Raw genomic sequence first — 16224 nt, forward strand, 5'->3', positions numbered from 1 at the left:
ATTCAGTAGGCCTGGGTTGGAGCTCAACCATTTCTAATCATAACTAACAAGTCACCAGGTGCCTCTGATGTTGCCTGTCTACAGGGCACACCTTTGAGAACCATTTAAATAAAGTGTTGTGACCTGACACCCATCTATGCCTACTCTTCATCACTTACAAAAGCAGCCATTGACCCAAATGTCCACTTATGCTTTTTGCTAAAAACAAACAAGACTGCTTTTGGCATTTCTTCCTCCACAGTTTCCTGCTATGGAGGGATGGGGAGGTTGAATACTGAAGAGATGAATAATGAATAACCAAACAGTAGGGCAGCTGGGGATCTTCTATCCCGCAGTCAGCAGTTAATGTTAGGGCCCTTTGCCAGCATTCAATACAAATTTATTTTGGGGGGTGGAGGGTACCAATTTATAAACTTAATTTCAGCTGCTCCAGAAATCAAAAAGAGGCAATGGAACTGATAGTCTAAAAAAGAAATTAAAAATACAGATCCAAAATACACATTCATAAAATATCAGTCTATTACACTGCTTATAACAGACCCTTTTTTCCCTCTTTTCCCTTACTAGCATCCAAACATTTCAGATGAGTCAGGCAAAGAACACCTGCTGTTAATTGGGAGTTAATTTATAGTCAGAGGGAAACTGCCATCTCCTCCTTGAACTCCAGCACTTTAAGCCCAGTTCACAAACCAGCAGCCATCTCTACAAGCAGAGTTTGAAAGAAATTGATTTTTCAGGCAACCTCAGGAAGACACAACCACAGAGGTGCCTTATAAAATTTCTACCCTACTTGACAAAGGGCATTACTACTCTCTCCTATTAGTCCCCTAATAGGACTACGCCCACTCACCTAATCCTTTTACTCATTAGTCATTTACATATAAGGCTGGCTGATTGGCTTATCTGTGGTTTTTAAGAGGAAACGGGAAGTAGACTTCTACTCTCACCACGGCGTGTCAGCCTGGGTTTTTTCCCTCTCTTTCTTAGCTCTGTAGTTCTTCCAGGCTTCTTTGGAGCAGTTTGAGCCTACAGCATCGCCTTCCACTGGCACCCAAAGATCTAGGAGGCGCTTCAAGCTGTGACTAGACTTCCGATGGATTCATCAGAAGATAACCCAACCTGGACCCTAGACTCTCTGAAAACATCCATCAGTGACGCTTCCCAGGCAACGCAGGGTGAGCTGGGGAGAGAGGGGGCTGGGTAGGGAAGGTTAAGAGCCTATCTTTCTTTCTGTTTTACTGACTTCAGTCTTTTACAGAGAAATGCAGTTAAGTAAATCTTCGAGGAGAGGATGGCCAGGGAGTGTAGGGCCCTCCCATTAAAAAAAAAAAAAGAAAGAAAGAAAAGGCCAGATTAACAGGAGAAAAGTGGGAACTGTATTGTTTGGTTTCTATGCTCAGGAATCTGTCAGTCTTCTAAGGACATCGAACATGCAGTCAGAGTTCTAAACCAGGGCGAATAGCGTCTTATGAGATCGGTACTTTAAAATAAATTTTTTAAAAATTTTATTTAGCTGCGCCAAGTCTTTAATTGTGGCAAGTAGGCTCTAGTTCCCTGATTAGAGGTGGAACCTGGACCACCAGAGATGTCCCAGCGATTAGTATTTTCACCAGCATTACATTCCAATCATGAGTTTTAAAAATCTCTCCTTGGAGCCTCACAGGATCCCAGCCTTGGCCTCCCAGACCCACTCACTGCATTTGAACTCTTCTTACCGACTTCCCTGGTGGCTCAGAGCGTAAAGCCTCTGCCTGCAATATGGGAGGCCCAGGTTCGATCCCTAGGGTTTTAAGATCCTCTGGAGAAGGAAATAGCAACCCACTCCAGTATTCTTGCCTGGAAAATCCCATGGACACAGGAGCCTGGTGGGCTACAGTCCATAGGGTCGCAAAGAGTCAGACACGACTGAGCGACTTCACTCTTTCACTTTACCCTGACTTTGGATGAGAATGGGTGGTGTAGGGTGGTGGTGCCCAGATGACTTGGAGCCAACCACCACCCTCTGGGCAGCCAGGAAGTTGGGTGGATCCTGCTGGCGTCTATTCTACCCTCTGCCTCCCCCACATCTTGAAAATCAGTATATACAAAGGGGAAAAAAATTAATGAAGATAATATCTATATAATATAGCCAGCCTCTCTCTTTTCTTGAATTTGCCTTCAGTTCAGTTCAGCCGCTCAGTCATGTCCAACTCTTTTTTTTTGTTTTGTTTTGTTTTTTTTGTTTTGTTTTCTTCTGTTTTTTGTGTCCAACTCTTTCCAACCCCATGAATTGCAGCACACCAGGCATCCCTGTCCATCCCCATCTCCCAGAGTTCACTCAAACTCATGTCCATCGAGTTGGTGATGCCATCCAACCATCTTACCCTCTGTTGACCCCTTCTCCTCCTGCCCCCAATCCCTCCCAGCATCAGAGTCTTTTCCAGGGAGTCAAAGTACTGGACTTAAACCAGGTGGCCAAAGTAATGGAGTTTCAGCTTTAGAATCAGTCCTTCCAATGAACACCCAGGACTGATCTCCTTTAGAATGGACTTTGGTTGGATTTTCTTGCAGTCCAAGGGACTCTCAAGAGTCTTCTCCAACACCACACTTCAAAAGCATCAATTCTTCGGCGCTCAGCTTTCTTCACAGTCCAACCCTTGCATCCATACATGACTACTGGAAAAACCATAGCCTTGACTAGACGGACCTTTGTGAGCAAAGTAATGTCTCTGCTTTTTAATATGCTATCTAGATTGGTCATAACTTTCCTTCCAAAGAGTAGGCATCCTTTAATTTCATGGCTGCAGTCACCATCTGCAGTGATTTTGGAGCCTGCCAAAATAAAGTCTGACACTGTTTCCACTGTTTCCCCATCTATTTCCCAAGAACTGATGGGACCAGATGCCATGATCTTAGTTTTCTGAATGTTGAGCTTTAAAGCCAAATTTTTCACTCTCTTTTTTCACTTTCATCAAAAGGCTTGTTCGTTCCTCTTCACTTTCTGCCATAAGGGTGGTGTCATCTGCATATCTGAGGTTATTGATATTTCTCCTGGCAATCTTGATTCCAGCTTGTGCTTCTTCCATCCCCACGTTTCTCATGATGTACTCTGCAGATAAGTTAAATAAGCAGGGTGACAATATACAGCCTTGACGTACTTCTTTCCCTATTTGGAACCAGTCTGTAGTTCCATGTTCAGTTCTAACTTGCTTCCTGACCTGCATACAGGTTTCTCAAGAGGCAGGTCAGGTGGTCTGGTATTCCCATCTCTTTCAGAATTTTCCACAGTGTATTGTGATCCACACAGTCAAAGGCTTTGGCATAGTCAATAAAGCAGAAATAGATGTTTTTCTGGAACTCTCTTGCTTTTTCCATGATCCAGCAGATGTTGGCAATTTGATCTCTGGTTCCTCTGCCTTTTCTAAAACCAGCTTGAATATCTGAAAGTTCATGGTTCACGTACTGCTGAAGCCTGCCTTGGAGAACTCTGAGCATTGCTTAACTAGTATGTGAGATGAGTGCAATCATGCGGTAGTTTGAGCATTCTTTGGCAATGCCTTTCTTTGGGATTGGAATGAAAACTGACCTTTTCCTGTCCTGTGGCCACTGCTGAGTTTTCCAAATGTGCTGGCATATTGAGTGCAGCACTTTCACGGCATCATCTTTCAGGATTTGAAACAGCTCAACTGGAATTCTATCACCTCCACTAGCTTTGTTCGTAGTGATGCTTTCTAAGGCCCACTTGACTTCACATTCCAGGATGTCTGGCTCTAGATGAATGATCACATCATTATGATTATCTGGGTCATGAGGCTCTTTTTTGTACAGTTCTTCTGTGTATTCTTGCCACCTCTTCTGAATTTGCCTTCAGTTCAGTTCAGTTCAGTTCAGTTGCTCAGTCATGTCCGACTCTTTAAGACCCCATGAATCGCAGCACACTAGGCCTCCCTGTCCATCACCAACTCCCAAAGTTCACTCAGACTCATGTCCATTGAGTCAGTGATGCCATCCAGCCATCTCATCCTCTGTTGTCCCCTTCTACTCCTGCCCCCAATCCCTCCCAGCATCAGAGTCTTTTCCAATGAGTCAACTCTTCTTGGGAGGTGGCCAAAGTACTGGAGTTTCAGCTTCAGCATCATTCCCTCCAAAGAAATCCCAGGACTGATCTCCTTTAGAATGGACTGGTTGGATCTCCTTGCAGTCCAAGGGACTCTCAAGAGTCTTCTCCAACACCACAGTTCAAAAGCATCAATTCTTCCTTCAGTGCTCAGCTTTCTTCACAGTCCAACTCTCACATCCATACATGACCTCTGGAAAAACCATAGCCTTGACTAGATGGACCTTTGTTGGCAAAGTAATGTCTCTGCTTTTGAATATGCTATCTAGGTTGGTCATAACTTTCCTTCCAAGGAGTAAGCGTCTTTTAATTTCATGGCTGCAGTCACCATCTGCAGTGATTTTGGAGCCCCTCCCCACAAAATAAAGTCTGACACTGTTTCCACTGTTTCCCCATCTATTTCCCATGAAGTGATGGGACCAGATGCCATGATCTTCATTTTCTGAATGTTGAGCTTTAAGCCAACTTCTTCACTCTCCACTTTCATTTTCATAAGAGGCTTTTTCGTTCCTCTTCACTTTCTGCCATAAGTGTGGTGTCATCTGCATATCTGAGGTTATTGATATTTCTCCCGGCAATCTTGATTCCAGCTTGTGCTTCTTCCAGCCCAGCGTTTCTAATGATGTACTCTCCATATAAGTAATTTGCCTTGCTGCTGCTGCTAAGTCACTTCAGTCGTGTCTGACTCTGTGCGACCCCAGAGACGGCAGCCCACCAGGCTCCCCCGTCCCTGGGATTCTCCAGGCAAGAACACTGGAGTGGGTTGCCATTTCCTTCTCCAGTGCATGAAAGTGAAAGGTGAAAGTGAAGTCGCTCAGTCTTGTCCGACTGTTAGCGACCCCATGGACTGCAGCCTACCAGGCTTCTCCGTCCAGAGGATTTTCCAGGCAAGTGTACTGGAGTGGGGTGCCATTGCCTTCTCCAAGTAATTTGCCTTAGTGCCTGACAATTTTACAACCGGGAATCTTAATTTCCATTTGCACAAATTCATGTAAGTCAAGTGGATCCTGATTCTCTAATATAGCTTTAAATTATTTTACATTTATTTTTGATTGCTGCACTCAGGCTTTCTCTAGTTGTGGTAAGTGGGGGCTATTCTTTGCTTGTGGTGTGTGGACTTCTCATTACAGTGGCTCCCCTAGAGCACAGGCCTCTAGTTACATTGGCTTCGGTAGTTGTGGTACACAGGTTTAGTTGCTCTGTGGCCTGTGGCATCTTCCTGGCCTAAGGATCAAACCTGTGTCCCTAAGATTGGTAGCCAGGTATTTGGTAGCCACTGTACCACCAGAGAAGTCTCAACAGTGAGTGTTTAACAGCATAAAGCCTGGTATAATGGAATGGGTAACAGCCCCTTTGACTTACTAGTTCTTAAGGATGGAGAGAGATTATCACATTTGGGGATTCTTTGTCTATTGCGTAGGTGTGGGGTCACAGAGTCAGACACAACTGAAGCAACTTAGCAGCAGCAGCAGCAGCTATAATGGTGAATTGTTGAAACTTGTCACACCGAAACATTCTGACTTGCATTAATGCTTTATGTCCCTACAGTCATATTAAAAATCATCCACACAATTGAAAATGGGAAAACTGTCAATATCTGATTTTAGCTCCATGTTTTTCCACTTGGAATCATACTTAGGTACCTCCAATGCAGGAGACGCAAGAGATGTAGGTTTGATCCCTGGGTCAGGAAGATACTCTCAAATAGGAAATGGCAACCAGCTCCAGTGTTCTTGCCTGGAAAATTCCATGGACAGAAGAGCCCATGGGGCCTACAGTCCATGGAGGCGCAAAGAGTCAGATATGCCTGAGCACATACCTAAACTGCATACATACATATGACCCCGTGGGAAAATATTTAACACTCAGAACTACTCGTAACAGCATGAAAACGAGTTTTGAGAAGAAAGTGTTTCCCATTATGGTGGATTCCACCAGGCTTAAAGGCATGTACATGCTAGTTAACCGCCCATGGTACCTAGGGTCTGTCTTCACTCTGGGCAACTTCCCACTGTCCACTGTTGTGAGCTGCTTAAAAGCAGACCTAGATTGGGTGAGAGCTAAGTGGCTTCTGGATATTGCAGTTTGCCCTAATTGATCTTAGTTTTCTTGTTCTTTCAGTTTCCACTCAACTCTCTGAAATGTTAGCAACAAACCTCAGTAACTTGACTCTCAACCCAAGTATCAAGTTGCCGTATCTACCAGAATACCCATCTCAACCGACTGGGCAGTTACCTAGTGAGAAAACACCCAATAGGCGGAGAGGAGTAAGAACGCTGTTGAGTGAGCGGAGATACAGGATGCAAAAGTTGATTGAATCTCTCAGACTTCGCTATGCCAAAGGAGTTCCTCGTGTGAGTTCTGGTTAGGCAGCACTGAGCCACTCTGGGCACTCACATATATCAAGATGTAAATATTGGCGGGAGGGTGGTGATGGTGGTGGTGGTGGAATTACCTGGTGGTCCAGCGGTTAGGACTCCCAGGGGTTCGAACTCTACTGCAGGAGACACAGGTTCTATCCCTGGGAGGGACCTCAAAGCCCTGGGGTTCAGGCACAAAAAAATAAATATTTATTTATTTATTTACTTAATAAATGATGAACAGCAGCAGTCACTCTTCCACTGTACTCATGAGCACGGGTATGAAAGACACTTAGAGTTTTAAGAGTCTCTGACTCCTCTTAGGTTAGATGTGTGGCACTGGAATCTGAATTTTGCTTGACAGCTTGTAATATATGTCTTTTTCTTCCCACAAAGTCTGACTCTCAAAGAGAACTACAGCAGCAGGAGGACACTGAGGTAAGTAGAAAGTCTTACTATACAGGTGGGTGGGCATCTTACTATACAGGTTAGCAGGGGAGGAAGAGTGGCAACATTTGAGTGAAAAAGAAAACTAAGATCAATTAGGGCAAACTGCAATATCCAGAAGCCACTTAGCTCTCACCCAAACTAGGTCTGCTCTTAAGCAGCTCACAACATTTCACCATACTTCAGTTATTTCAAATTATTAACCAGTTAATCCACCTCATTCTTTTTTCCAGATTCGATCAAGAGTGCGAAGATTCCAGTGTACCTGTAGTTATTGCCAGTTTAAGAGAAATCCTTCTGATGATACTTATGAGAATTATTACAACACAACATACAGTAACTATGCCATGGAATCGAATGAGTCATAAACCTTTTTCTTGTACTGTTTTCTTGCTGGTAATTTTTAGGATCATTATGAAGCAGCTTGGGAAAGACTGTACCAATATTTTGATAATGTATGTTGTAAGTTTGTCTTTTTTACTTGCATCTCTTTTCTACCTTAATACAGTTAACTTATGAGGAATCTATATGTAGCTTAGATTTGAAATGATTTGAATACACTACACTAGTTCCACTTCGATCTGACACCATGAAGTACTAGTTAAGTCTCAGGTACTGCCTGTTTCTTAAACCTGAAGTTGAAACTCAATATCAAGAATTTGAAACAAATTAACTTGGGAAGGAATGTGAAGATAACATTGGCTGGCTTAGCCAGACCATTATTCGTGTGTTAAACAGTAATAAAAATTTTTGATGTGCTGTTTCAGTTTTTAGTAGCAAATAGATGTGTTTATAGAAGGACGTAATAAAACTTGAGACTTATTTGAGTAACTTTAAGATAAATCCTTGTTCTCATCTTAGACTTGTTTTTGCTAGCTATGTATTAAATGAATACTACTTACCCCCATCACGTTCCCAGGATATAAATATATCTGGTGTTCTAATTTTTTTTTTTTTTCGTTTTTGGGCATTCTAATATTTTGTGATACTGTCCTGTTGGGAAGAAAGTTTACACATTTGAGTTAAGGTTACCAAACAGGTGCACTGATGTTTGTACATAGTATCCTCTTGGAAGAAGTTAATCAGTTGGTATTGTAAAAAGATATTAAAGAACTGGGGGTGCTTCCCTGGTGGCTCAGTAGTAAAGACTCCACCTGCCAACGCAGATGAACAATGTACATGGGTTTGATTCCCGGTCCGGCAAGATCCCACATACCCTGGAGCAACTAAAGCCTGTGTGCCATACTATGGACCTTGCTCTAGAGCCCAGGACCCACAGCTACTAGAGCCTGCACCCTAGAGCCCACGTTCTGAAACAAGAGAGGCCACCACCGTGAGGAGCATGCACACTAAAACTAGAGAGTAGCTCCCATCAGGCAGCCAAAGCATCGGAGCTTCGGCTTCAGCAGCAGTCTTTTCAGTGAATACTCAGGGATGATTTCCTTCAGGATTGATTGGTTGGATGTCTTTGCAGTCCAAGGGCCTCTCCAGAGTCTTCCCCATCACCACATCCTCCAATTTAGTCCCTCGTTGAAGTACCGAGGCAACAGTATTTGATGCACATTTCCTGAGTTATCTGGCAGATATAAAAGAACCTTACACCAAATGAAAGATGTTACTACTGGATGACCACAAGCACAGAGGCCCGGAGACCCTGGAGCCTGATTATGTTAATTCCTGTAACACTGCCTGGGACCCCTCTCCTTTACCCGGCATTTTTTTTCCCCCAACTGCACCTCCTTGCTTATGGAATCTTAGTTCCCTGACTGAGGATTGAACCCAGGTCCTCACCTGGCTTCTAAAACTGCTCAGGGCTCCCCTGGTGGCTCTGTGGTAAAGAATCTGCTTGCCAATGCAGGAGACTCAGGTTTGATTCTTGGTCCAGGAAGATCCCAGATGCCTCAGAGCAACTAAGCCTGTGCGCCACAACTACTGAGCCTGGACTCTGAACTGCCATTTACTGAAAAGTGCAAGTATTTGCTCAGTTGTGTCTGACTCTTTGGGACTCAATGGGCGGTAGCCCTTTAGGCTCCTCTGTCCGTGGAATTCTTCAGGTAAGAATACTGGAGTGGGTTACCATTCCCTTCTCCAGGGGATCTTCCTGACCCAGGGATTGAACCCAGGTCTTCTACACTGTAGACAGATTACCATCTGAGCCACCAGGGAAGGCCACAACTACTGAGACCCGAAAGCTCTAGATTCTGTGCTCCACAACAGGAGAAGCCTGAGCACGGTAATGACGGACAGACTGTGCTCTCTGTAACTAGAGAAAAACCCTCGCAGCAATGAAGATCCAGCAAAGAGAAAAATAAAGCTATTATTCTTAAAAAAAAAATCTGTTTCTTCTGCTCAGGGATTTTGAGACCCTAATCCACCCGTATCCTTGCCTGGTCTTGTAAGAAACCTTTTCTGCTCAAAATCCAACGTTCAGAGTGTGAGGTTAGCTAGGCATATGGGATGGGAAGAATGGAATGCAAATTCTTTTTCAACCTGATAAATAATACAAAGAAAAGCTGTCTCTGAACCTCTTCAGCATCTAAGGAAAATCTTCCCCAAAGGCTAACACCCAATTTTCCAAATTTTCTCAAAGGCAGTAGTTCAGAGAACCTACCTACTTATTAATAGTGTCAGGTTGGTGAGCAGACACAGGCATTTTTGAGTATCTTTTTCTTCCTTTATCTTTCTTTTATTAGAGAAGACAGTGTAACAGGAGAAAAGGGTAACAACATGCCCCCTGGTCATACACTTGCTCTCCCAGACCACTATCTATGCCCAATAGGAGCTGTATAAATGGATGGGCTGATTGTTCGGTGAATCGTGCTTTATTTAGAAGATTCTATTTGGGCGAGCTGACCTTCAGCTCCTGAAAAGGAGCCTTGGAAAGCTTGTCTGTGGTTTGAAAGCCATAAAATTATAACCCCTAGTGCCCATAGAGGTTTTTCTACGTTTGAAAGTTCCAAAAAAGACACAGCACTTTCTTACAATTAGACAAATCTAATGAAAGATTTTAAAGGTCTGGCACATTAGTGATGTTCTCTGAAATACCCTGGTCAGCTCCTCAAATTCTGGTGACAGTTGTTTGGTTCAAATCCTCCCTTCTCTCCACCTCCAAGCTGCCCCCATCCCTTACAAGCAGAACACTGATGATGTATTTTCATACAGGCTGGTGGAAAGTGCATGGTGTTACAGATACTGGTAGCTTCTGTTTGAGGAATTACTACAATACTTCCTGAGATCATTTTATAGAGAAATGACCCCACTGATGACAATGAGCTATTTCCAATGGAAAAAGAAAATTTGTAGTAGCTTCAGTCTAAGGTCTGAATGAGGAAAAAAGATTAAAAAAAAAAAAAACCCACTTCATTCACTACTAAAAGTACTTCATTTAGTTTCCTGAGAAAACGTCCTGCTTTAGTAATGGGAAGACACTGGGTTACCAGGCTGAGTGCAAAATCCATATGAAACCCTGAATACAACTGCATGATCTTACTTGACTCTGGGAGGCATCCTTTACAGTTAGAGGTGGGCGGCGCAACTCTGTGGGTCAGCAGAAGTTATTGGACAGGCAGCATCCCTCACTTGGAAACTTCTCAGAGGGACAAACTCTGTGCTCCATCACCAACCCCTAGGTCAGTGGAGCCCAGTGTCGACTTAAAAAAAACCCACAATGTGAGAACTACAAGTTAAGTTTTATTTAGGGCAATATGAGGACTACAGCCTGTGAGACAACACCTCAGATTGCTCTGAGGAACTGCTCCAAAGAGACGGGGGAAGGTCAATATATACATGATTTTGGTGAAGGGGGAATTCATGCAATCAAGCACGTATTTTTTTTGCAGAAGTTTTCTGCTAGTCACAGGATTAGTCGTCGCTATGAAAGATTTTAGTGCTTTTCTAGATATGAGGCGACAGAAGATCGCCCTTTTATCTATTGGGCTCATAAAATCAGGTCCTGAAAATATCTGTCTGAAGACCTGTTCACGCCAATTCCTGCCCATCCTTGAGGACAGAGAGCCTCATTTCTGCTCTCCACCCTGAACTCCTTTCAGGGTAAACGACCAGCAACTTTAGCATCCCTTGATTTAATCCTCGTAGCAGTGGATGGCAAATGCCAATGGCAAGTGCCAATTTATAGCCGACACCAGCAGTCAGGATTTTAATAAGCCCTCCAGGTGACTATGATGCACTCTGAAGCTTGGGAGCTGCTTTGGATATACTTGGCAGGGTCTCTGCAGTTTCTCTGAGGTTCCCATGCCTCTAAAAGGCATGTGGTGCTGCAAGCATCATTTACATATATTGAGAGGCAGTGTCTGTTCCTTTACTGTTTTTATTTTTTGATTTTGAATTTATTTATTTTTTTAATTGAAAGATAGTTGCTCTACAGAATTGGGTTGGTTTCTGCCAAACATCAACATGAATCAACCATAGGAATGTGTGTTACTTTTTTAACAGGAAAATTTTTTGCTTGTGCCAGTCTAACAATTTCACCTCTAATGGTGCAAGAGAAATGCCTCCAGGGACATACATTAAAAGGGACACCATTTAATGATGGCCTCACTTCCCAAAGGGTTTCCCTGGTGACTCAGACAGTAAAGAATCCACCTGCAACATGGGAGACCTGGATTCCACCCCTGGGTGGGAAAGATACCCTGCAGGAGAGCATGGCAACCCACTCCAGTATTCTTGCCTTGAGAATCGCCATGGACAGAGGAGCCTGGAGGGCTATAGTCCATGGGGTCACAAAGAGTCAGACATGACTGACCGACTAAGCACAGCACACAGCACTTCCAAAACCAACAAAATAGAGATTCCCGGTCCTACTGTATTCCAGTGGCGGAACCCAGGAGGTTCGGGCCTGCTTTGAACAGTCTTTTTTTTTTTTTCCAAATAAATGCTTCAGAACATTCTGGTAAAACTATGAAGGCTAGGAGGGAGAAGCGATCCCTCTGCCTCACTACCTTCCAAAGTAACCTCGTGAAAGGATTTAACATGGCCTGATTTCCGAATCCAAGATCTCTAAAAGAGTCCTGTATTTTGTGATACTACCTCCTCTCCTCTGCAAAGAGTGGGTAATTTGCCCACTCAGTCCTTCCTTGGATGTCACAGCCTTTCCTCAGTTTCCCTTTCCCCAAACAACCCTGATCCCCCATCACTTATGGTCTCCAGGGCGAGAGAGAATATTTTTTTTGAGAGAAAGTTTTAAAATGTTAGAGGGATGGGGACTTCCCCTGTGGTCCAGTGGTTAAGGCTCTGCTTTCCCAATGCAGGGGCCCTGGGTTCAATCCCTTGTCAGGGAACTAAGATGCCACACACTGTAACTACTGAGCCTACAACTGGGGAAGCCTGAGCACAGCAAGGAAGACCCATCCCAGCCTAAATAAAGAAATAAAATAAAAGGTTGGAGGGAAAAAAGACCTTCACGGTAACTCATTTCACATGGTTGGAATTTTATTTATTTATTTATTTATATTTTCTTCATTTAAAAAAATATTTCCCAAACTTTCTACAAGGAAATGAAATACATTTGCTTAAAAGGGGATGTAAACTTCATGCTCGAGACATCAATTACAAGCTGGTAAATGTAAATGCTACCACTCTTAAGAAATCTACGCACAGGAGGGGACAGGTTTTTTTGCTTCTGAGTGAGAGTATATTTAAAACCACGCAATGTTCCTTCCACAATAAAAATAAAAATAGAAATGAGGGGAACAAACCTGGCACATTCCATGTGATTGGGACAGGAGGAGTGAAACAGTGTCCCTGGACTCACTGATTCCCATCAGTGAAACAGTTGCTCAATCCTCATGGGAATAAACTTTGAACTTTCACTTTTGTGATGATTCTGACGATTTAGTGAGGAACACTGCAGAGACCGCACTGACCCAAAGAGAATACTTTGATACTAGGGTTAGAAATAGATTGGAGTCACAATAATGTGCACTGCTGAACTGAACACTTAAAGTTAGTCAAACTTTAAAGTTAGTTATAGTTAAAATACGAATTTTATGTTATTTTTAAAATCACAAACACATAATTTTATAAAGAAAATTTTAAGGAAATTCAGGAAATGGCAAGCCAATAAAGAAAATCAATGGAGTTAAAAATTGGTTCTTTCAAAGAACTTATAAAATTGATGAAACTCCAGAAAATCTTTAAATATATATTCTTTTTAAAAGATAAGGCACAAATTCAGCTTTTATGAATAAAAACACATGACAATTACATTCATCTTGTAAGCTTAAAACATATAAGAGAACCTCACACAATAGGATGACTATTATCAAAAAGAAAAGAGATAACAAACACTGGTGAGAATGTAGAGAAAAGGGACCATGGTACAGTGCTGGTGAGAATGAAAATCAGTACAGCCAGTATGGAAAACAGGTCGGGAGTTCCTCAAAAAATTAAAAATAGAGCTACCATGTGATCTAGTAATTGCACTTCTAGGTATATTCAAAAGAAATAAAATCAGTGTCTCCAAGAGCTAGCTGTACCCCCATGTTCATTGCAGCACTATTCACAATAGCTAAGACATGGAAACAACCTAAACGTCCACTGATGGTTGAATGGATAAAGAAGATACGGTACTTGGAACTTCCCTCGTGGTCCAGTGGTTAAGAACTTGCCTTCCAACGCAGGAGACATGGATTTGATCCCTCGCACCACAACCAGAGAAACACAAGTGCCACAACAAAGACTCAGTGCAGCCAAAAGAAAAAGAAAAAAATGATACACACACATATACACAATGGAATATTATTCAGCCAGAAAGAAGAAAGAAATCCTGCCATTTGCAACAATATGGATGAACTTTGAGGATATTAGGTGAAACAAAATGTCAGAGAAAGACAAACACTGTATAATCTCACTTACATGTGAAATCTAAAACATTAAACTAATAGAGTGGAATAGTGTTGCCAGGGTCTAGGTGGGGGGAGGTAAGGAATATGGAATGTTGGTCAAGGATACAAACTTTAAGTTATAAGATGAATAAGTTTCGAGAATCTGCTGAACAGCATGGTGACTATAGTTAAACACTCCATTATATACTTGAAGGCTGCTCCACAGGGAGAGTTTACTGCTCTTATTGTAACAGCAACAAGGGAGTTCCCTGGTGGGCTAGTGGTTCAGTTCAGTTCAATTCAGTCGCGCAGTCGTGTCCGACTCTTTGCGACCCCATGAAACGCAGCACGCCAGGCCTCCCTATTCATCACCATCTTCCGGAGTTCACTCAGACTCATGTCCATCGAGTCCGTGATGCCATCCAGCCATCTCATCCTGGTCGTCCCTTTCTCCTACTGCCCTCAATCCCTCCCAGCATCAGAGTCTTTTCCAATGAGTCAACTCTTCGCATGAGGTTGCCAAAGTACTGGAGTTTCAGCTTCAGCATCATTCCCTCCAGAGAAATCCCAGGGTTGATCTCCTTGTTAGGACTCTGTTTTCTGGCTGCCAAGGGCTTGGGGAAGTACGATCCCACAAGCTGTGCCAAAAAGTTTTAAAGAAATAAACGGGCTGTCCAAAAAAAATGTTAATTATGGAGGTGAAGGATATAACTAATCTTATTATGGAAAACATTTTGCAATATATACATGTATTGAATCATCACACTCTAAACTTACAAAATGTTATACCTCAATTCAATCTCTATAAAAGCTGAGAAAAAAATAGAATTGAAAACTCATATAAAAATGAAAGAATTCCGGGAAATCACAAGATACCAATGGTGTCTGAAGCAAAATATATTTTTGAAAAATTATATATGTATGTTTCAGAGCCATTTATTCCTTTATTAACAAATTCATTCATGGATGCATTCATTCCTCAAATTCAATGAATATGAACTGAACATCTATCATATGTCAGGCATAGTGTGTTGTAACGGGGCCACACAAATGAATAAAACACACACCCTCCTTGCTGCAGATTGTGTGTGTGTCCCCCAAATTCATATGTTGAAATCGAATCCCCCGAATGATAGTATTTGGAAGTGGGGCCTCTGGGGGATGAATAGGTCATGAGGATGGAGCCTCCTGAATGAGACTGAGTGAGTGAGTGAGTGAGTGAGTGAAGTCGCTCAGTTGTATCCGACTCTTTGCAACCCCGTGGACTGTAGCCCACCAGGCTTCTCTGTCCATGGGATTCTCCAGGCAAGAATACTGGAGTGGGTTGCCATTTCCTTCTCCATGAGATTAGTACTGTTATAAAAGAGACTGCAGGGAGCTCCCTTGCCCCTCCATGTGATCATACAGTGAGAAGACAGCTGACTGCTAGCTAGAACTCTTATCAAGCACTGACTCTCCCGGCATCCTAATCTTGACTTTCTCAGTCTCCAGCTGCTGGTCTTGGAGAGTCTCCTAGAGGCGGGTGAGGTGGGGACATGGACACTGGTGGCAGACACGCTGAGGAATGGTCAACCATGTGAACACCACTGCCCACTGCTGCCACTGTGGCCCATTAGCCTACATATATGTTTCTTTGTTTGCTTATTCTGATTTGTGTGTGTGTGTGTTTGCCTGTTAGACTTGCAGGGATCTTAGTTCCTCGACCAGGGACTGAATCCTCGCCCTCAGCAGTGAAAGTAAAGAGTCCCAACCACTAGACCAGAAGGAAAGTCCTACATACATGTTTTTAATTGATTCTAAGTAAAACCTTGTCATGAGGGAAAAAGAAAATAGGTTGGAGTACTGTTAATATTGGAGAAGAAAATGGCAACCCACTCCAGTGTTCTTGTCTGGGAAAATCCCATGGACAGAGGACCCCACAGTCTGTGGGGTTGCAAAGAGTCGGACACGACTGACCACGCATGCACTATTTATAACAGCAGCTGCAGACTTAAAATATAAACAAACAAACACTGAGCCACCAATGCCACTCATGAATGCTTCAGTCCAGAAAGATTTTTATTAAACAGCAGCAGCAGAAGGCAGCTAGTTTTTAATCACCATCAACTTTGCATTGCCATTCTAAAGTGTGAACGATGAAGTGCTATTCCTCTTCGTGGCAGCAGATGGCGCCATCGGGACATATACCACAGAAAGTGAAAGACGTGAAGTCGCTCAGTCGTGTCCAACTCTTTGCGACCCCGTGGACATATACCACAGGCTAGAGCGTAAAAGTTGAGAGTTGGACTGTAAACAAAGCTGAGCGCCGAAGAGCTGATGCTTTTGAACTGTGGTGTTGGAGAAGACTCTTTAGAGTCCCTTGGACAGCAAGAAGATCCAACCAGTCAATCCTAAAGAAGATCAGTCCTGAATATTCATCGGAAGGACTGATGCTGGAGATGAAACTCCAATACTTTGGCCACCTGATGCGAAGAACTGA

General features: G+C 43.0%; 1 protein-coding gene across 1 annotated transcript; it reads left to right on the forward strand.

The window, feature by feature from the left end:
* The first annotated feature begins 1093 nt into the window (after positions 1-1093).
* On the forward strand, positions 1094-7271 carry LOC138077612 (developmental pluripotency-associated protein 3). Its single transcript, XM_068969708.1, has 4 exons — positions 1094-1175; positions 6218-6450; positions 6853-6894; positions 7137-7271. The coding sequence occupies exons 1-4, from the start codon at positions 1094-1096 to the stop codon at positions 7269-7271; spliced, it is 492 nt and encodes a 163-aa protein (XP_068825809.1).
* The last annotated feature ends 8953 nt before the right edge of the window (positions 7272-16224 follow it).

The sequence above is a fragment of the Capricornis sumatraensis genome, chromosome 4 (genome assembly GCF_032405125.1).
Source record: "Capricornis sumatraensis isolate serow.1 chromosome 4, serow.2, whole genome shotgun sequence".
Taxonomy (NCBI): Eukaryota; Metazoa; Chordata; class Mammalia; order Artiodactyla; family Bovidae; genus Capricornis; species Capricornis sumatraensis.

What these genes read in the sequence shown, in the direction of transcription:
- LOC138077612 (XM_068969708.1), top strand. Translation starts at nt 1,094, where the DNA reads ATGGATTCATCAGAAGATAACCCAACCTGGACCCTAGACTCTCTGAAA. An exon ending in CGCTTCCCAGGCAACGCAGG is followed by an intron (nt 1,176 to 6,217) that starts GTGAGCTGGGGA and finishes TTGTTCTTTCAG; the next exon opens with TTTCCACTCAACTCTCTGAA. An exon ending in ATGCCAAAGGAGTTCCTCGT is followed by an intron (nt 6,451 to 6,852) that starts GTGAGTTCTGGT and finishes CTTCCCACAAAG; the next exon opens with TCTGACTCTCAAAGAGAACT.